Source organism: Glycine max, chromosome 20, assembly GCF_000004515.6.
Source record: "Glycine max cultivar Williams 82 chromosome 20, Glycine_max_v4.0, whole genome shotgun sequence".
NCBI classification, from domain to species: Eukaryota; Viridiplantae; Streptophyta; class Magnoliopsida; order Fabales; family Fabaceae; genus Glycine; species Glycine max.
The window spans coordinates 39372595-39395768 of NC_038256.2; the positions used below are offsets into that span (position 1 = coordinate 39372595).

The following is a 23174-nucleotide window of genomic DNA, read 5'->3' on the forward strand; positions in this document are numbered from 1 at the left end:
CAATGAATCTTCCTATCTACGTCTTCCACTAGATTTAAGACATGCAGTCAAATATCTCACCTTTCAACAAGACTGATGAATATATATGAACAAATAAAATAAGAAAAGGCCCTAAAAACTCAACTGTAATAATACTGGTTGAAAAAAATAGCCTTTACATAATCCGGAATGAAACTAATCCTTTCATAAGTCTTGATCATGCATAAAAATAAGATTCTGAAAACATTAAAAGAAGGGAGAGGGAGGGAGGCGGGGCCACACTGCTATTTCCTGCAATTTGACATTCTTATTTAGATTCAATCATTGTGAGTGAAACTTAATTATTCATCCTTTTAAATGAATGTTTGAATTGCACTTAAATATTTTTTTTAAATTTAAATAAGAACTATCTTGAACATTTATTTTTTGTTGAAATCAAACAAGTTAGTTAACTTTTAACTCACCCCAAACCCCTCTTTCAAGTGTTACAGTTATCTCAATGTAACTTAATAAAGTTAAGACTTTTTTTTTATATCGAAACTATATAAAATAGTCAACCAATTAAAATCCCTTTTAGATATGAAATTTAAAGTACTAATTACAAAAATAAAAAATATAACAATTTATGATTAAATTATAATATAAAAATATCTATATCATCAATGTATTTTAATTCAACTTTAAATTAATGTTAGGCACAATACAATTGTCTGAGTGAGTTTTTCATCATATGATCATGCACTTTTTGTGTAAAAAGTTTCTCACAATATGAAAATAGTATGCTCTTTCTGGATAAAAGAAGAAAAATTGCCAATGTCATTATATCTTATGTAAATATTAAATTACAAATAAGTTTTTCCCCACAGAAGAACATGACAGTCATATCATAATGAGATTGCCATTTTTCTGACCTAATATTCTCTTTTCTTTTCTTCCTAGACGTCTTCTGTGCATTATTAATCATCATTTCATTTACACATATCAATTCTACAAACTTCCCACAATAAAAACATCTCAATTCTACAAACAACATTGATTCTATATTCATGTATCTAAAGTACGGAGTAACAAATTTTCATTTCAACAAAAATATCCTTCCTGCTAATTAATGTCCACCAAATATCCTTTCTAAATTATAAATCCGAAACCAGCATTCTCAGATTATATTGTCATAAAAGAAGATCTAAAGATGCAGCGAAAATTAAGAGAGAAAAAAACTAAACCAAATTAATTAATCTTACATGTAGACAGTTGTATATAAGAGCAATCTTCTTCAAAGTTTCGAGTAAGGTAAAAATTAGATAACTTTCATTGGTTAATCATCTGTTATAATTTCTTTATCGATTTCTAATAACTTCATCAACAATGTACATTGATACCATACCATAAGGAGGAAATTTTCTTCTCACACTCAAACAAACATAATGTTATAACTTGGTGAATTTGGTATACTGACATTTCGTCCTTATCCCAATCAATTTTATTTTATTTTTCGATAATGAGTCAAATAAAAATACTATATCCTAATCAAACATATGAATAGGTAAATATAACAATTGCAGAGGAAAAAAAAAGCCACTGTTCAAATAGAGGCGCCTTGGTCAGATCATCAATATTATCTAACATTCTGTCATAACCGTCGGCAGAAACTTTGCATCATGTCGGCAAATATTGACAATGGAAGGCCTCCAAAAGGTAAATGTCTATGATAGACCAGAGTGCTCTATCTTAATCCATGTTCCAATTTCCACAGCATTTATAAACCTTGTTCTAATTCAAGAAAATCCTTATAGTTGTACACATGGTAGTGGTCACATGTCAATGAGAAGGGATCCATAACCAAAAGAAAAGGAGTGATTGTCATTTTTCAACCGTCGTTGATGCATACCAAAGTTCTTTTTCTTATAATTGTCTGCTCATTGGTCAAGTTTCGGTGAACCCAGAACATTTAGGGATTGAATCCTACTAATAATTAAAAGCAGAAACATATACTATAAATATATCAGGCTACCGACATGAACGTGATGGATATCTTGCTAGAGTAGTAAAATATCTTGTTCCACCAACACACACCCGAAAGAACCTCTAGAATTACATCGATATTTAATGCCAACAAAATCTCTCTTGATTGCACACTGCTGAATGAAAAAGAGAACAATCATTGATTCTTCTAATCTAGCTAATAGAAAAGCATCAAAAGAGAGACGTGTCACTTTGGAATTAATCATTTCCTAATATCTGTTTAAAGAGAAATTCTATAATACCCTCAGAAATTTAAGGGTTTTGATACTATTTTTGAGAAACTCTTCCTTTCTTCCTTGATGTGTTCAAACTCATCCAACTATCGATTCAGAAAACAACTGTAATAAAACTGTTAGATTTCTCTATCGCTCTCTTACGGTATGCCTAATTAATGTCTCCATTAACTTATTTAACTAGTGGCTCAAAAAACAATTGTACCAAAACCCTTACATTTCTCTTCCTAGCATAGCAACTCTCCTGTTTAATGCTGATGCATCAGTTTATAATTTGATATATATGAAGCAAGTTATGATAAGCAGAAACATTGCTGTGTACGGAAACTTTTGGCTCCAGCCTCCAGCCTCCAGCCTCCAGCCTCCAGGTATATATACATATAACACAAGAGAATAGATACAAGAGTCATTTGTCATATACTATATATCATTCTCCAAAAGGGCTTAGTTAATAGTTACATACACACGAAAGATCCTGAAACTTCTACAAACCGCTAGCACCATCTCAGCAACAAACAAACAGACAAACTGCCAGAAATAGTACTTATTCATTCAATACAAATCTGTCGAAAAAGTACCCAAAAGGGCAATACAAAACCCACACATAAAATCGTCTATGTAATGTATTACCAGGGACTAGGGAGAAAGAAAGAAAGACCCATGACCAAAAGTAGAATCCTTCTAGCTAGCTAGGTTCCCCAAACTGATTAGACCGTACGGAAACTACGAAACTAAGGATCTAAGACACAATGGATCACATAAACCAGCGATGGCATCTCTCACCAAATCCAGCGACGATGAAAGTAACCTCATCTCATCCCTTCACCTTATCGCATTCCATATACATCGCAGCCACCAAAACCGAAATCAGCTTCAAGCCTTCAACCAAGAAAGAGGGCAAACCAAACACAAACACAACCACACACACACAAACAATTTTCTTTTGGACGAGACCACAAGTATTCCCACAATCCCATTAGAGCTCTCCTTCTAAATATTTGACAAGGTTGAACATACATACTCAGGACTCAAACTTAATACTACGTCACACACACTCAAACAAACACAACAGAAATTACCATACACTCACTCACACAAACAAACAACAAACCAGTGATCAAAGGGTATAACTCCAAAGGTTATCTCCATCAGAATTCCCAGGCGAATCATCTGAAGAATAGGAAGTGATCCTAAGGGGACTAACCTGCATTCCCCTGGCCATATCATCGAGCAAATTCGGCATGTTCAACAACTCATCCTCATCAATGTACTCCTCACGCCTCTCCGACATCCCTTGCCCCCCGCCATCATCAGGGTTTACCGTTTCCCCACACTCCTGCGGCGCCCTCACGATCCTAGCCTGCGCGGCGGCCGCGGCCGCGGCGCGAATATCCGTGGCGGACAATGACGCAGGAATCGGGTACGAGAGTATCGAATTGGGGAAGTTAAGGGGCGTGTCGGGACCCTTCAACGCGAGGGCCGCGACATCATAAGCCGCCGCAGCCATTTCGGCTGTCGGGTAAGTCCCCAGCCAAATGCGCTTCGTTTTACGTGGCTCCCTTATCTCCGACACCCACTTTCCGCTCCGGTACCGCGTCCCGCGGTACCGGACGCCTCCGGAGGGTGTCGGAGACGGAGACGACGTCGTAGGAGTTGGCGAAGACGAGGAAGAGATAGCCAAGTTATCAGGGACTTGTATTGGAGGGGGTGGCACGTTTCCAAAAGGGTTGCCATCCATGTAGAATTAGTAGTAGTATTGTAGGCACATAGAAGGAAAGAATGAATGTGGTGGCGTTAGTTCGTTGTTGTGTGGAGATTAAGGAAATTGATAAAAGTGACTGTGGTGTGCGGTCGTTGATAATAATTAAGGGTTTTTGCTTTAAGAGGTGAGAGAGAGAGAGAGAGAGGGAGTTGAAATGAAACCTGAAAGCAATGTTTCTTTTTTTTTTTTCTTTCTGTGTTGGGAGGGGTTAATAATAAGTAGTAACAAAAGGGGAACTAAACTGAAACTGAACCAATGGGATAAAGCGTGGGAAACTCGCGGAAGGGACTTTAATTAACGGGTTTTGCTATGCTACACTCTTTTGTATATACGGATGTTGGCATGGTATACTACGAACGTCAAGTTGAGGAGAGGCCACACTATGAACACGTATTAGGCACACAATTTGCAGCAACAAATTAATATATAGCTGTTTACTTGCTGGTCATTGGGAGGATCATGGATTTCACTCATTTTGTACACATGGGGATGGGGTCTCTCTTTATGAGTATTAAATATTAATGACCACATTTTGTGTACGTACTGCAAAAAGAGTGTCACTACTATACCTTTTCTTACCCTTTTCTATCATACACTTCATTGGATTGGATGAGTAAACATCTGATCGAGTGTGTTATGTGATGGTTCAGTTAAAGGCACCCGTAGAAAATAAAATACTATTAGTATATTTTTATTGCAAGAAGTATTTAATATATGTATTTATCGTTTTTTAATTGATATTTTTAATAAACTGATCAGTAGTCATTAGCTTGTGTTTTTCCTCTGTACGTTAAGACTAAATCAAACGTGACCAAGCCTAGCTATTTAAAATACTATCTAGGTCAAGATTTTTTTTAAGACTATAATTAAACACGTTAGGCATCAACTGACAACTATTGAAATGCTTATTCTAACCATAGGTTGTAGGCACAAATGCTATTTTATATATTAAAAGATAGAATTTTGGTTTTGGTAAAGTAAACCCAAAGATATAATTAACTTCTTAATATATTCTTTCTAAAACAATTAAGTGACGTATGTGAAAACTTATTATTGATAATATACACTGCCTTTTTTTTAATAAATATCTTTGTACAATTGCATGTGTTATATTTGATTTTTTTATAAAATATATTTGAATGTGTAGCTTGTTAAAATACCATTTCTAAATAATAAATGAGTGTATATTAACATACACATGTGTATATGTAATACATATATGAAATGTATTATGAAATATGAGATACTTAAACTTTAGCAATATTTTTTAGTCTAACACTTAATAAAATATTGTTAAAAGCTTTAACAATATTTAAAAAATATCATCCCATATGAATAAATATTACTCATAAATATGTTTTTGCGACATTTAAATCTTGGAATAGTGAATTGGTTGGTTTTGTATCCCTATTAACATGGGTTATACACAATATTTTATAAAATAGTATAAAAATATATTAATAACATTATTCATATTTGATAATATTTTTTAATATTGTCAAAAGTATTTAGCAACATTTTTATTAAGTATTAGAAAAAAAATATTATTAAAGTTCATATGTTAATAAATAACATGTTAGGCAAACAAATTAATTTGTGGATTGAAATTGTAAAAAGAATTTTTAATATGACAAATCAATTTTTTTTTGCAGAAATATTAACTTAGCCAATGACAATGGATAATGGAATTCTATCACCATGGCAAAATTAATTAATAAATTTTATATCCCAAGATTTTATTAAAAAATGACGATATCTCAAAATGTAATGAAAAGTATATAGGAGAATTTTATAAATTTTCAATATAGACATTACATTTATTTGATCATAATTGATCATTCTCTTATTATAAGTATTTATCTGCATAATATTAAAACTTATATTCCACTTTGGAGGAACGTATAATAGAAATACTTTCATATTGGATGAGAAATTAAAATAATGAATTTACATTTTTAATATAAAATTTTAATATGAATATGTTTTCACCTATAGTAACAATGAATTACTATTTTCACTATTATAAGTAACAATGAATATGTTTTCACCAATAGTAATTCGTACCCCAATTGATTTGATCGGACTCATTCTCTACCTCAAAAGAACCAAGACATCAAATCCTGATTAAGAAAAATAAAATATAAAATAAACAGAAACATATAAAGACAAAAATTATTGACATAATAACTTTACCAATAATTATGTAAGCTAAACTTTCTCTCAGAACTTCTTTTAAAAGTTAGGAGGTCATTTGTGTCTTTGGTCAAATTAATTTTAACTTTATTTCCAAATTCAAGATTTTTTTTCTTTATTTACCTCAAAGAAGCAAGGCAACAAATTTTTTTAAAGAAATAAAATTAACTATTAAGATAAGTACAAAAGTTTACTTTAAAAACTCTATATATTAATATAATGAGGAATGCTGACAACATTCAACTAATTATGAACATGAAATGTAAGTTTAGTGTAATTCATTGATGCATCACCACGACAAATATATATCTCGATAATAATATATTTATCATTTAACATCCTTAAGTTATTATATAATTATTCATCTACGACATGGCACTCTTCCATTCCATCCACCGCTTAATTATCGTAGAATAGATTGATTATTATTCTATATGAAGTATATTCAAAACTCTGTTTTCTAATGGTGGCATTTTCTCGAAAATCTTAGTTGCAACAAAAAGACATTAACGACGACAGCTTCTCGCAGGCAACTAAATTCAACCCATATTGGTATTCTCATTATTGATTGATGGAAAAGGAAAGATCAGTCACTAGAAGTTCAATTGAGAGTTCGAAGAAGAAATGGCCTTCGAACTCAGGACTGGAGCCAGTTAGAAAGTATAGAAATCAAAAAAGGAGAAATATCTTTATTCGAATTCCGACAATGAACGACACTTGCCGATGCTTTCCATGCCAAAGATGATACCCAATGCGTAGTTGAAGGAAAAGAGAAAAAGTAAAAACTAAACAAATAAAACCAAACAAGATTATAATATTTTTTTTTCATGCCCTGAATTTTTAATAAAAGACTATAAAACCCTTAATATATATTTGATGAATACCTCTTTTCCATTTTGTTTTCTGTATAAGATTTGTAACTAGAAGTCTAGAATTGTAGAGGCTATTTTTAGAAGATTTTAAACCTTACAGGATACGGAGAAAACCTTGAGATAAATTAAGTAGAGGCGACTATTGAAATTTAGTTTTTTTTCCAATGATATTTAGAAAAAAAGAGTTATAGTTATTAATTAAAAATTAATAACTGGATTCAGTATTTCTCACATTTGTAACATATCTTGAAAGATTTACTATTAAAATAAATAGACATTTTATTTAATTATTTATTCAATTGAATGAAATCTTTCATTTTTATTTTTAATTAATATATAGTTTTTTTTTACCAACATTAAATACAATAAGATATTTTTTAAATTGTTATAAAATAATAATATTATGCTTATTAATATAATTTTGAAGAATTTTAAAATTAAAATACTCAATTGAATTACCCAGACACAAAATTGAATTACCCTAACATCTATAACTCATCCAGTTTTTTTTCCATGGAATTACTAACTATGAAGTGTTAAGTCTGCTTTAAATGGTTAGTATATATGTGAAATTTACTTTGAGTTCTCTGTGAATTGCACTAAACTTAAAAATAAAATAAAAAAGACATACAGAAAAAACTTACTTAAGTTGAAGAAGAGTTCACATGCAAACCATATTCATGCACTGGGCTTAATTTGTATTTGCGTTAGTTTTAGGAAGATTTGTTTACTTGAATTATTGTTCAAAGTCTATAGACTATGTGTAACAAGCTTTTTATTAACAGCTATGTGTAACAAGCTTAATCTGTATTTGTATTAGTTTTAGAAAGAAAAAAAGTGTACACTTGGATTGCAAAATATCTTGTTGTTAAATTAACATATTTTGTTATACACTTGGATTTGTTGAATTTAAAAGGGTTAAAAAAAAAAGACACCAAGTAGAGATTTTCTAGAAAAGTGCTATTTGAGTGCAACTTAGATAGGACTTGTTTAGGAAAACTCTTTCTAAATGTTATTTCATTTAATGGTTATTCAATTAAGTGTTTTCAAATTTAATAATTCAAATAGTGCATCCAAAATAAGCACTTTCTGAGGACAACTTAGATATATAACACTTTCTCAGAAACTATATATTTCAGATAACACTTAATAACTATCTTGTTAAGAAAGAAAAAAAAATTGTATGAATGCATTTATAGTGTTGAGCCTCTTGTTATAATTAGGAGACTAAAGGATTGAGCTAGGCTTTTGACCCTTGTGAGTTAGGCGAGATTTACGTAGGTGTAATTGAGTCTAGGAAAAGAACTTGGTGCTAATGGATGATTGACCTACATGTAAATCGTGGTGCAGTAACTCATATGGCTAGCTATCGGAGAATTATATGTGTGTGTTGAGCTTCTGTTGAACTTATAGCCTGTTTGGAAATCCATTCATCCATTTCTAAAAGTACATTTATTGCAAAAGTTACAAAGGAGTTGCTTCTTCTTATGAAAGTTCGACAAACATCTACTCATTCTAAACCGTTATCTAACCAAGCTATTAATGGGATAAATATCTAATTTAGTCTTTAAATTTGTAAGATAGTAACATTTCGGTCCTTAAATTTTGAAAAAATAAAATTATTCCTCAATTTGTAAAAAGATCGATAAATTCGTCTCACCTTCTATTTCTTCTGTTAACACAAATCGGGCAGCCTACATGATATTATTGGACTACTTTGATATCGAGAAATTATGCTAAGTGAGCTGCTAACTTGGATGAATGATTTTGTCAATTTGAAAAAAATTTCCTTTTTTTACAACAACAAAGTAACCATTGATATCCATCAACGGGTGCTTGAATACCATCTTCAGCATCAACAACATTATTCAAATCATCAGACATTTGTAACATTATTCAAATCATCAGACATTTCAATTTCCTTGTTAAGGTTAGTATCAATACCTTCAACTTCATCCTTAGTTTGATTCACCACAACCTTGTTAAGCACACCACCTACTATATTAAAAAAATCATCCACTATATGCTCATAGTAGACATGCACATATTTGTCAAGGTGAGCCATACCTATGCAGCACATGTGTAAGATATCTATGTCATTCTCCAATTGAAGCAACACACCATCCCCATTATTGCTAGGATCCAAAAAATACACATGGAAAATCATTGATAACCTCCACAACATTTCCACAAGTAAAAAACAATCCACACTATCACCAAATCCACTTCACAATTCTCCCAAACATAGAACTCAACGTCCTCATATTTCAATGCACCATGATCATCCCTTCTATATCTCCCCTTGTGGTGCATAATAAGATTGATGGGATCAGACATCCAACAAACCATGAAAAAATTAACATGATTAATTTCTTCACATACAAGACCATTTACTTAAGCACCAACACAAAGACAATTTTTATAAGCAACAACATGATGATTTCAATATCTAAACTAATATCAATACCAATTGTCAAATTTGTATATCGAAAACAAAGTGCACCCATACTTTAATAGAAACATATCAATACAAACCCTAAACCCTAATTATGTTATAGAAATGAAAAATAATAGCTTTTTCAACATCATAAATGTATTCTTGTACAAACAACAACGAAAAAAGTTCATGACACAATCATGCATTGCCAAACAACTTCCAAAAAAATATGAGTAGTCCAGTATCAAATGCTTACCTTTTGATCAAATTGACGAAGAACGATTGGTTTCGTCTTCAAATGTCAGTCAAAGCACAATTGTCAACGACAACTTTCCACTCATTTAAGGGTTTGTCTCTCCCTCTAACTCTCACTCTCACTCAAAGAAGACATGAACACCAAAAGATAGAACTAGTAGGCATTGGTGAGAATGCATGGGTAACAAAGGTTTATTTCATTTTGTATTATCCATGCTTTAAAAAAATGAAAATTTGTCCAAACTGACAAATTAGTCCATCAAAATTTCAATTGACAATTTCATCCATCAAAGTCAGCAATTCACTCAACACAATTTCTCATTATCAAAATTATCCAATAATATCACATAAATTGTGTCATTTGTGTTAACAGAAAAAATAGACGGTGGAACAAATTTTTTGATCTTTTTACAAATTAAGGGATACAATTTTATTTTTAAAAAAATTTAAGGATCCAAGTGTCAATGTGTTATGAACTCAATAAGTTAAGTATTTATCCAAAACAGTTGACATACAATACTTTAGTTTTTCGTGAATCTTTAATGGTCTTAAAGGCGATCCTAAATGATAAGTTTAACTCATCAAATTTTGAATTAATAATTACAACTTTATATTTTCTTTAATATACATCTCTTATTTTAAATAAATGAAAATTTAAAAACAATTTACGAAGCATCGAGTGAAAATTGCTCATCGACATATTCTCGTAGTCAATAGGCTCATATTTTAATTTAATCGTAAAAATGAACTCCCCAGTTAACCATAAACGGAAAGACAAAGAAAAGATCATTAAGGAATCCTAAACAAGTCGATTGAGACTAAATTAACGATCTAATAATGTCACGTAAACTGCGCGTTTGTATTAACAAAAAAAATAAATGATGAGACGAATTTGTCAGTCTTTTGACAAATTAAGGAATAAAATTTTGTTTTTGAAAATTCAATCGAAGTAGTGTCAGCGCCTTGTAAATTATGTCAATTATTTAAAGGGTAATCAATCATATCATTATTATACCGTTGTTGGCAAAAGCAAAATATCTTTGGGAATATAATTTATTTTCTCTCTTTTCTTTTGGGAGTGCGGTGAAATCATAAAAAATCTGCACGGTACATTTTGCGATCATTTTCAGCTTCTGTTATTGGTTGCTGAGTTTTGCCTCCCTGGTCCACACATTATACATTATGCTTGGATAGTCTCATGCCCATCTGGAATATATCCATTGTCTCTAACAACTTAGCATTTCTCATTTCGTTGGCGTAGGTTTTTTTTTTACTTCACGTACAGTGTATTATTATAATACTACTACGTAGAAAACAATCATTTTTGAGTTATGTAAAATTATCATAATGATAAAACTTCTTTTCATATTTAAAATAATTACATATCACTTGATTAAATTAAAATAATCTTTTTATCATAATACAACAAACAACAAATCTCTTATTGCTCCATACCTAGTGTCCCCTTGCCCACACCCTAATCACGTGGATACACGTATGTTTATTTGCAACCTATTATTTCAGGTTAAGATGGAGGGCCACCCCCAAAATCAAGTGAAAGAAAGGACAAAAAAAAGAAGAAGAAAAAATGTCTTGGTCAAGCAAAATCAAGCAACCTGCGACCCCCACAGTCTTAATTAAGTATCTACAAAAGGTAACCGAATCATATCTGCAAGAGTTTGCCTTTTATTTATGATTTTATATTCATTTAATTTTTTGTTAAATTATTAAAGAATGAAACTATTAAGATTTAAATAATTTATAAGAAACTATAAATTCAACCTCATTGTGGTTACGAACTCACGATACTACAAAAAATATTATTAAATGCTTTAATTATAACTATTTTTATAAAAAAAACCATTTTTTATGATTGTAAAAATCTATTTAAGAACATAAAAAAAATACCAAATTTATTTAAAGAAAAGTTATATCTGAATTGAATGGTTGAAAATATGAAGAACGAAAAGGCAACTTAGAAGTATTGCGTTCCAACCAATCAGCACTGATATTGCTTTGTTCTATGCGTGTGCACGAAATTTTCACCAATTGCCAGTTTGTCCAGTTATTTTTTTGTCTGACTTGATGTTTTGCTTTTAGAACATTGGTGATAGTATAAAAATAGTAAAATAGATTTGGAGAGTGGAGTAAATCTTATATTTATGTAGAGAATCGATCCAATCATTTCTGTTAATAGTGTGTGGCACTTACTGACTGAGCCAAGTGGATGCCAAATTGATTTCGCAAGTAACTATTGGCCCACCTGGGTCACTACATTCTTCTTCTTCTTTTTCTATATTTTTGGTATCATAACAAATATATTATTGTACTTTACATAATATTCAGTTCCCATACTTAATATGTTTTTAGCCTTGAATTTTAATATTTTGTAAAGGTATTTGTCTAAGTTATAATTTTTTAAAAAATAAAAAGCATATTAGATAATAATGTAAGCATTTAACATTTTAATATTTTAAAATAAGTTTTTTATGCACAATCGATATATATATATAATAATATAAAGTTTTTTTTTATCAATCTTACAGATTTATTTATTAGTTAAATTATACATTACCTTGTCATTTATTTATTATTTTTGAATAACTATGATAAAAATAAGCAAACTACTTTTTAACACAAACTCCCCTCTCCCCCGCCCTCAAGGCTCAAACTAGTAAGGACACACAAAAAAGATATGGGTGTCTGTCATGTTAAATTGCCAAACTGATCAATTGGTGTTTCAATAATGTATAAAGCCATATTTACCTGACTTCTGGGCTTTGACCATGCCATATTAAAAAAGAAAGTGACATTTGACCTTGACCTAATTAACTTTACCCAGAAAAGCAAAACAGTAACTACAATTTCGTATATCACGATACGTATGCTCTAGGTTAAACAGTAGAAAGTAGGTTTTTTTTTACGCAAGTGTACCTGTGATAACCTATATAATTATGGAAACTTTTCTTATCTGCATCTGTACTGAGTATTACTCACTTCCACCCCGTACATGTTTCTTTATTGAGAAGATTAACTTATTTAATGTAATAAGATTTTGTATGTACTCTAAATATAGTAAGCATATATTATTGATCGAATAAAATAAAGGGTCCAACTTAATTACTAATCAATTCACACTGCTGAAGAAATCGATCGATAAAAAAATTGATATGACAATCACGATATGATGCATTAGAAATCAAGATGATAATTTATTGACGACACTTTATGTTTTAACTTTCCACTTTTGATTATTTGACTAGTATATTAAGAATATTTATTAACATTTTCCTAAAATAGAATAAGCTTTTTAAGGTATTAAACGAATTTGCGTTGGGAAAGAAATTGCATGTAAGTTTAGTGTATTATTATCATATCAATTGTATTACCCTATAATTTATTTATTTATTTTTCATATGTATGATTTCAAATATATTCTCCCAAAATAAAAATGGATAACAAAAGGTGTTCTACTTTAGATGTACCTTGCGATATAAGGGTATAATTAAGTAGTGATTTGAAAAGAGAGAAAATGTTTTTTTTAATAGTTTTTTTCTTGAAAAAAAGAGAAAAATGAAGAGAAAGATAAAATTAAGTAAAATTCATGTAAAAGAAATTTCCCTCTTGATTTGAGGAGAAAACGGGATGAGGAAAAAATCCAAATGACAAATTTGTGTATATTAATATGTCAACTTCATTTTATCATATCATAAAGATTTAAATATCATTTGATATAATTATACATTTTTCTCATTTTCTTTTTATTATTATTTTTCTCTATATCCTAAGAAATTATAATGGGAGTAGAGAGAGAAGAAAAACAACTCGATCATATGCTAGAAAAAGCATAAAATTATAGTTAGGATCGAGTCCTCAAACTCAGACAATGGTTTAACAGTACATTAATATTATATCTTCAACCATCAAATGATGCTTCCTTTGGCGCAACCAATAAGGAAATGATCGTCCTCTTCACAGTTTTGAACATCATCCTTCTCTTGTTGCATTTCTTTGTTTATTTGGGTCATGTCATGGTGCTTTTCAAAATGATTATAACTACGATTCTCTTCGGAGCACAAACTTTTGTCTCTCTGTAAAGACTGTAACCGTCAGCTTCTTTCAAAGCTTGATTAATTCCAATGAAATAAGGGAAAATTAATTAATACTCTTAAAATATTGATCCGCTTCTCACTTTCTGCAGATTCTGATGTACGTACTCTATGAACTTCCCCAAAGGTAAAATGTTATTCGAGGTTTCTGGTCTAGCTCTGTGCATTGGTTTGTCTTATGTCTTCTTTTAACATGCTGTGTCCGCGTGTGGTGCCAAAAGGAAGCACAGACGTACGTTGTTGGTGGGAAGTCATATTATTGTTTATTTGGAACACTTGCTCTGATAGTATGTGTGCTAATTTTGCTGGAAAACTGTGATGGTAGGTAGAATATATTTATGTTATGTGAATATAGATAGAGTTGGATGTATGTTCAATGTAAAAATAGTACCCTTGATATCTATTTGTTGTTTTTGGTCCAAATCTCTAGTCTGTCTGTCACAAATTTGTGTATGTCCTGAGAAATAGTACGTGCAAAGGTACTAATTGGATGATCAACTTTATTTCATGGAGGGTATTCACATTGAGAAGTGTGTGTATAGTGAAAGAATGTGAGGTAGGAAAGCATAGGCCTCGTTAATAGGATTAAGGGCCTAAAAAACCCGTTATACAGTGCATTTATATAATGCAGAAAGTGGGGTTTTTTTAACGAGGGAATCTGATATTAAAACATCAAGAAGATCAAATGGTTACACTATCCATATATATACAATATATTTTTTCAAAAAATCAGAGATACACAGATTGTGAGTATCTTTTTTGGTATTATTCTCTCTGTTTATTAGAGAAAAAGGATATGAGTAATCTCAAGTTCGACCGAAAAGTAAGTAAAATCTTATCAATAATTATTTTTGTCAAGAATTGAATTTAAATATTAATTAATTCAATTTTAATTTTAATATATTAATTATTTGTGTTCTTGAAAATAGAACTAGATTATATACTTCCATTGTAAATTAGTTACAAATCATATAGGATAACTTTATTGACTTTAATACTTTATCTTAAAAGTCATACTAATTATAATTTTTAATTAATGTAAAAAAATTAAAATGGAGTGCAATAATATTAAATCCTTCATTTATAGGAACCATTATATTTTAAATTGAAAATTTAAATATCTATGTATGGTTTTGATTTTGCTATGTAGAAACAGCAAGTTGATACACTTGTTCTTTGAGTTTTCATACCTATTATTCCTGCAGCTTCAAGTTTTCTATTATACGTGCAAGTCTGCAACTTTTCCTTTTTTCTTCTCTCTTGTTGCTATGACGGGAAAACATAAAACATTCCTTAAATAAATTTGTACTAGTAATGGAAAATAAAAATGGTACTTTTGAAAAAATTCAATGAGTTCCAGCATAAACAAATATCTTATTGATAGGATTCAACTGTACAGAAAATAAATTATGGAAGTATGTGATGCTTCAGAATTTAATTTCCAGAAAGATGAAAACCTTGCAAATTTCTATAATTTAATTTTCGGTAAGATGAATCCAGCCATGTGTATTGAAATGTTTTTAGAGAAAGATTACAAAAAACACAGAAAGTGTAGTTAAAAAATGGGGAGTACATAAAGAAATTTCCATTAATAAATAGCAACATGTCCATTTAGTCCAAATTTACCGCTTCGAAAATTCAAGAGCATGGAAGGGGGCCTTTAATAGGTGAGAATAAACAAGCATAAAGCCCATAAGCCCATCACGGTGCTTGAGGTTTTTTTTATAGTTTTTCTTCTTTTTAAAAACAGAAAATGTATTATCTGATTTTTTTTTTAAAAAAAAAGCTAAGCAATTTAATTTTTAAAAAGGAAATGAAGCTGTCAAATAAAATTGTGTTAAATCCCAAAAATTATGTGAGTATAATTTTTCTGCGGGTTTGCAAATATAACAAAACATATTATTTTCATTGCCTCTAGCACAATCAGCCAATAGTATTGACACAAAAAACTATTATTATTGTTATTCTCATTATCATTACACAAAAATATCCTCAATAATTTTAATATGATAAAATATTTTAAAATGAATTTATTTGAAACTAAAAGTTGGTAAAAAAAAATTGATTGTTATTTTTAAAATTTTTGAAATTATCAAGTAAAAGTAATCCAAAATGAGGTGCTCTTAAGTTTTCTCAAAAAAAATAAAAAATACATGATTGAAAGATAAGATTTATTTAAGATTGTTGTCTAAATTCTTTGAAAAAATTTAACATCAAATAATTTAACTGATACTTTACACTTCTAACATAATAACTATTTGTTTATTTATTTATTTTTGTTGAAAGCAAAATATCTCCATCATAGAAGTAAATTTTATCTTTTTCAGTATTTTTTTATACGCAGGGCCAAAAAATATATATTATTATTTGATTAAGTTCAGATCTTTTAGATTGTATAAAATATCTTATTAACACATTAAATAATATAATTCAATATAGAAGTTAAATTGTTTCTATAAAGTTATACCCCGGCAATACATCGCAACAATTTATTACATACTAACATTATATTTTATGATTTTTTTGGTGTAGTAAGTTCCAAACCATAACTCATCATTGTTGGTTAACATTATATTTTATAATTGAATTCAAGTAGCAAATTTTATTAGATATGTTTTTGTTTATTAAATAAGTAAATAAATTTTTTAAAAACAAGACTTAAATACCTTTTTATTTCTTGTAATTTGATATTTTTTTATTTTTCGTCCTTATATAATTATTATTTATTTTTAGTCCTTACAGTTTAATTTTTTTTAGTTCTTAAAATAATTTAGGTAAAGTTTTTAATGATTTTTTTTATGTAAAATGTTATAATAATAAAAAATAAAATAAATAGAATTTATAAAGACTCAAAATAAAAATAATTTTATAAAGATGAAAAACAAAAAAATCTTTAAATTTATAAGGATTAAAAAAGTATTCAAAACAAAAGTGTTTAATAATTAATTATTTAATGAAAAAGAAGAAAATAATATTATGTACTAACAAAATAATATTTTTATATAATTATCTGATCATAATCTAATAAATATGATAAATTTATTAATTTTAAAAATAAGTGATACTTTCCATACATATACAAAAGTTTGGATAAGAAGACAAAAGTGACCACCGAGAAAACTAGAGGCAGATAGCCGAAAGAGGATTTGATTTTTTGTGTTGTGAAGTTGAACCTAATTCGCCGCCACAAATTGCTGCTATTTGTTTCCTCACTCACAAACAAAACATTAGAATAATATTTTATCATCGTCATCATTCCATGGAGTCCATGACGGTGATTAGATCAACCTTCCTAATTTCCAGGACCAAGAACCCATTTTCCCTCTCAACATCATGATGCTTTCCGTGAAACCCCCACCTCCAGAGCCGCCATAGCCGAATCTCACCCTGAGTTGCTCGAACTGGCTGACAATGGGAGCTTAATTTTGGTCTAGATGAAGCGGTTCGGCCCTGTCCCTTATTGGAGGACCGAATTCTTCGAACCGGATTCCATTTGGTTGATTGGAACCACCCATGTTTCTGAGGATTCCGCCATGGAGGTGAACGCGTGGTGCGTGCTTTGAGGCCAGAGAATGTCGTTGTTGAGCTCTGCAGAAGCAGGTAAGCACAACTTCACAAGCACTGCTATTATATTATTCATTCACTTTCATTCTCCAAAACATTAGATTATCATATGGAATTAAGGAATCACATTCCCAAAAATATTATAAGAATGTTATTTCAATTTAGTCATTTTAGAAAAAATTTAAAAATGTCATAATATGTAGTGAAAATGGGTTATATATATATATATATATATATATATATATATATATATATATATATATTAGAAAATAACTTTTGTTTTCACGAGAATACGAGATATCTATTCATCTCCTCCTCATGAAAATAAAAATTACTTAAAACATCGTAATGTAACTTTACGGGAAATAATGTATATATTTTTATAGCCCTCTAACAAACGTGAAAATATTTATTTTTACCTTCACATTTTCAGAAATAAAAAGAAAATGATGGAAAACAAATTGAGAAGTTAAATGTCCATTGTTAATGGCGGAGGGAAGTTTAGAATAATCAATGCACGGATTGAGAAAATAAAGTACCTTCATGACTTCTTGTCTCACCATGCTACGGTTCGAGAGGCTTCAAGCATAGTTTGTCATATTGTTAATTGCATTGAGAAGTGGAACACTCACTACTCATTTTTATACAGAGTAAACTAATTCTTTTACTCATCTACCCATATTCTAATCATTTGAGGACATTATTATACTGTTTCATTAGCATGTCTGGCAGAATTGAGTAAAATTGCATTCATGCATGCCTTATGTCATGGTGAAGTAGTCTGAAATTTCTAACAACAGTATGTTTGATTATCAAGAAAGTTATTAGTTTGATGAGGATGAACAAAAAAATTGGGAGATGAAAAGGGAAAGAACAGTAAGTTGAAATAAAAGGATTTTGGCATTGTCCTTTCTAGATAATTAACAACTATCTTATTGATATAATAATACATGATGTAATAACAATGTTATCATAAGAATGTTTGTTTTATCTACGTTAGTCATTTACATTTGTGTGTGTAAGAGAAAGATACATAATTCAATATGATATTCATGAAATGTATGTCAGAGTTTGCGATAGTAGATATTTGAAAATCTAAAGAGTCAAATATTGTTAGTTGGAGGAAGCAAGTTCGGATGATGGTATATATTTCAACTTTATGAGCAATTGAGTTTTTCATACCCTTCCTTATTGTCACCTCTCATACATGAACGAGACATTGTAAGTCTTTCTTTTGTCTATTTCACTTGAATGTTTTCCTCTTTGGGTCCTTCTAAATATGTAAAATTATAATCATTTCAATTTTTTTTTTTTATAAATGCCTCATCTTAAAAAATAGTTTAAGCCTAGATAAATGTTGGACCACCTCATTGAGAAGTTATTGCATAAATAAATATCTTTCATTCAAGTTGTATGTATGAGCCCATGACTAACTATCCCTGACTAAAATATTGTTACACTTATAATATCTTTTTGCATGTAATTGATCCAACAAATACAAGTAAAAAATGGTGGTTTGTGCAGTATCTTGCATGGTCATTGAAGCGGAGCAAAGCTGTGAATAACAGTAAAAACGTTGTGGGTGTCATTGGAAAAGGCCATATGAACGGTGTAATATATGCATTGTTATCCGACACAGGAAATTTGAGGTTTCGAGACCTTGTAGGGAAAGATTCATATGATGGAGGTTCTAGTGGTTGGATTGATGATCTAATCAAGAGCTTAGTGAGGGACACAATCATTATGGGCCTTATATGAATTAGTAAATGGAGGAACATGAAGCAGGCCCATTTAGTTTTTCATCTTTTATTATAATTTCCAAGATTAAAAAAATAAAGAGCAATAGATATAAGCTAAGAGATTTTTGTTGTACCTCGCATACAGTAGGCGGGCGTGGTTCATTTTTATAAAGAAATAGGAAAAAAGAAGGAAAGAATGGGATTGTGTTAGATTAATTGATGTTTTCCAAACAAATATTATGCACAAGTAAAACTTTCCACTGATTAAATATAAAAATGAAAATATTATGATTTATATTATTTATATATCACTTTCTATGATATTGTTTTTAATTTTTATTTATCACATTATATCATGTCATGTTTCTTAGTTTTATTATATAAAAAATGTACAAATTACAGTGTCTCACATTTTATCTATTTGTACATTTGACCAATGAAACAGATTCAAATATCTCTTTTACTAAACTTTTTTCAAATTTTATGGACGATTGAAGTTGAAGTGCTAGAATGAAAGCTTTATGACAATTACTTTGAAACTTTGAGGAATTTGAACTTGACTTGCTAGAATGAAAGCTTCCTCACTATGACAATTACTTTGAAAATTTGAGGAATTTGAACTTGAAGTGCTATAACTTAATGATCCTATTAAAAGATCTTTCATAAAACTAAAACACTATAAATATTATAAAATATTGCAACAAATTTATCCAATAATAAATAATCTTATTTTTCACATGGTCCAATATGATAAAAAGAAAAACAAGTTTAATGTTGAAACAGTTAACTAGTAACTCTCGCTATGCCTCAGAGTTGTTAACTCAAACTATACTTGGTACAAATTTTTCTTTTGCTTAATCATATTTTTAGTTTTTTTATGTATCATAATTGTGTGATTTTCATCCTCGAATTTCAATGGTGCAAAATTAATCTTTCAAGTATATAATTGTACAACTTTGATTTGTATATTGACCTTCCATTTTCATCTTTCAGGTCCATTTTTTTTTATTTCTTTCTTGGTCCTTCTAATAGAAAAATGTCATTAGAAATTACTATTGTTTCCTTCCTTTGTTAGTTTTTTTGTTAAAGAATCATTTGTTTTAATTGAAATTTAATAGAAAAAATTATTTCAATATTTAAAAAAAATGTACAATAATAATAATAAACGAGCGATTATCTATTTTGAGTCATTTTTTAGAAATAAAATATCAATATGAGTCTCTTCCAAAATAATCTACTCACATGTGTCTCTTTTGACAATCAATTAAAATTATATGTATAATCAACATATTTATAGAAAATATGTCATGTCATATTTTCCTTAAACCTATCAGTTACATATTTTTCTTAAACCTATCAGTTAATCTGTAAATTTCGATCAATCAATGGTTAAAAGAGACTAATGTTAGTATTTTGTTTATAAAAATGATCTAAAATGTTTAATTATTTAGTAATAAACCTCGTATACAAGAGTAGAGTGATTATATATATATATATATATAAGAGAAAAATTGACAATTGTTTGACGTGGATCTTATATGTTTTGTTTTTAAGGCAGGTCCATGTATAAAAAAATTAGAGCATTTCTCCCACATAACATGGTGGATGATTGGATATCATATTTTTAAGGAAAATGAAAGTAACTTTATATTCAGAGGTTTGTATTCATAAATATTTTGTGAAATTTTAACTTTACAACAAATTCCTCCCAATGTCCGGGCACAGGCCGCAGATAGTTTATATTATGAAACAAATCCATAGTACAGAAACTGAGTTAGCCAAAATTCAAGCTCAAATTAGCATTCTCAGGCTCCAAAACCCAACAGTTGAATATGAATCAAATTTCGATGTCTTGTTTGCACATAGCATGGGCCTGTTTCAGTTTGGACGCAATTTCCTTTCAAAATTTTTATGGAAGCAAGGTTGTCTGGGGATTTTTAATTTCTGCTTGATATAATAGAATGCATTATTTGTGCTAAAGATTGAATTAAATAAAACAATTCATCTACCTTGAAGATTTGTTGTTTCTTTTTCGTTTTCCCAACAAACTTTAAATAATAAAAGGAAAGAATGATTGGCAATCGTCCCAGGCCTCAGAAAAAAAAGAAAGATTGGCAATCGTTATGGGAAAAATAATTGCAGGATTTGATTGATAAACTATAATCTATTAGTAATTTATACTTAATTACTTAAAGCAACTCCAACCGTGTTGCTTAAATGTAAAGTTAGATTATTTAACAAGCCCTTTCATGATATTTTAAAAAAACCTTTCATTCAGAATGTTTGTAAATGAATTGAAAAAAAAACACTTTTTTAGAATAAAGTAGAGTTTCATTCAAATCAATTACATGTAACTTTTGTGTTAAAAACAAATGCAATTATCATCAACTAGTCTGTAAAATTGTTTTAATTTAACCTTTTTGTCTAGTTTGAATATTGAAAATATTATTTATAGTCTTTAAAAAAATTTGTAACTTGAATTTTAATTCCTACTTAATCAGTGCTCACTCAAATTTAAATCTTAGAAAGGTTATTTGTGGTATTTTTAAAAAAATTAACAAAATGTGTATATAAATACATTTTGTATATAATAAATATATAAATTCATTCTATTTATATAATAATTTATAATCTTAGTATATTAGTCTGTGGATTGACAGCATTTTGTTACTAATTTTAACTATAAATTATAAATTTTAGTGGTATAAAATAAATATTTATTTTATGTTATGTTGCCAATGCACAAATTAATATACTAGTTTATAAGTCATTTCCGCGTTAAAGATAAATTGCGACGGTACACATCAAATTTTCATTATCTTTTCTAACTATTAATTTATTATGCGAATATTCTAGTTATTAAATATATTATAAAAATAATTGCAAACCTAACAACTTGGTTTTAAATTATTAATGTATATATAAATTTCAATATAATCAATTACAATACAAATGACTTTTACATAAAAAAATTAATTGGCATGTTCTTTTTTCTTATTTTATATACTTATTCCAAATTAATACATTGAAATTTTCTTTTACTTTAAATGCTTTTTTTAAAATTGATATATTGAGTATAGTTGATTGTACAAGTCAAACTCCAATTCTCATTCTAACTATTTATCCAGTATGCAAATATTCTAGTTATTAAATGTATTATACAAATCATTGCAAACCTAACAACTTGATTTTAAATTATTAATGTATACATCAATTTAAATATAATTAATAATTAATTCTCTTTATAAAAAAATTAATTGCATATTTATTACTTATTTTATATGTTTATTCCAAATTAATATATAGAATACTTCTTTTACTTTGTTAGTTTCCCCAAATTAATATATTGGATATTAATATATTTAAATTTATTATGCTGTGGAAGTCAAACTTGATTTCTCATTATTGACTACAAATTTATTATGCTTACATATCATGCAACTATTTTATTGATTTTTTTAAATATTGAAAATATAAACAATTAATCTATAGAAATATAATTAATTACAATATAAAGTCATTTACATAAAAAAAACTTATATGAATATTAAAATATATTTTGATAATTACTTACACAAAATCAATTTTAATTACAAATTTCTAAATAACATTCTTTGTCAAAATTAATTTCTAATTTTTTATCCGAACAAAATTTACATATCTATAAACTCATATTTACTTTTTGACAAAAATATTTACTTTAAATTTTACATAATCACATTGATTTAAAATCAATTTCACATCCATTCAAAAAAAAAATCACAAACAAATACAAACATGTTTAAGAATTAAGAGTTTTCTTTTTAGTTGATATATCTTTTAAAAAGTTTAACAAAAAAACTTATAACATTTTTTCTTTATTTTAAATAAATTATTTTTTTATCAGTTTTCAAATAAATTAATCTAAATCCAGAAAAAAAAATCCGTGGATATATATGTTTTGTCATCACATGGTTGATGCAATAAAAAATAAATAAAATAAGAAAACAGTTTGCAAAATTAAAAAAGG

At 28.8% G+C, this 23174-nt stretch overlaps 1 protein-coding gene and 1 pseudogene across 1 annotated transcript; one reads left to right on the forward strand and one right to left on the reverse strand.

Annotated features, from left to right (window-relative positions):
- Nucleotides 1-2643: 2643 nt before the first annotated feature.
- Nucleotides 2644-4252, reverse strand: LOC100776717 (ethylene-responsive transcription factor ERF027). Its single transcript, XM_006606027.4, has one exon. The coding sequence runs from the start codon at nt 3970-3972 to the stop codon at nt 3352-3354; it is 621 nt and encodes a 206-aa protein (XP_006606090.1). The 5' UTR covers nt 3973-4252; the 3' UTR covers nt 2644-3351.
- Nucleotides 4253-13994: 9742 nt separating this feature from the next.
- LOC100780993 (uncharacterized) lies at nt 13995-19460 on the forward strand (annotated as a pseudogene).
- The last annotated feature ends 3714 nt before the right edge of the window (nt 19461-23174 follow it).

Bases quoted from the DNA above. Each gene is read 5' to 3' on its own strand.
- LOC100776717 (XM_006606027.4), bottom strand. From the start codon at position 3,972: ATGGATGGCAACCCTTTTGGAAACGTGCCACCCCCTCCAATACAAGTC.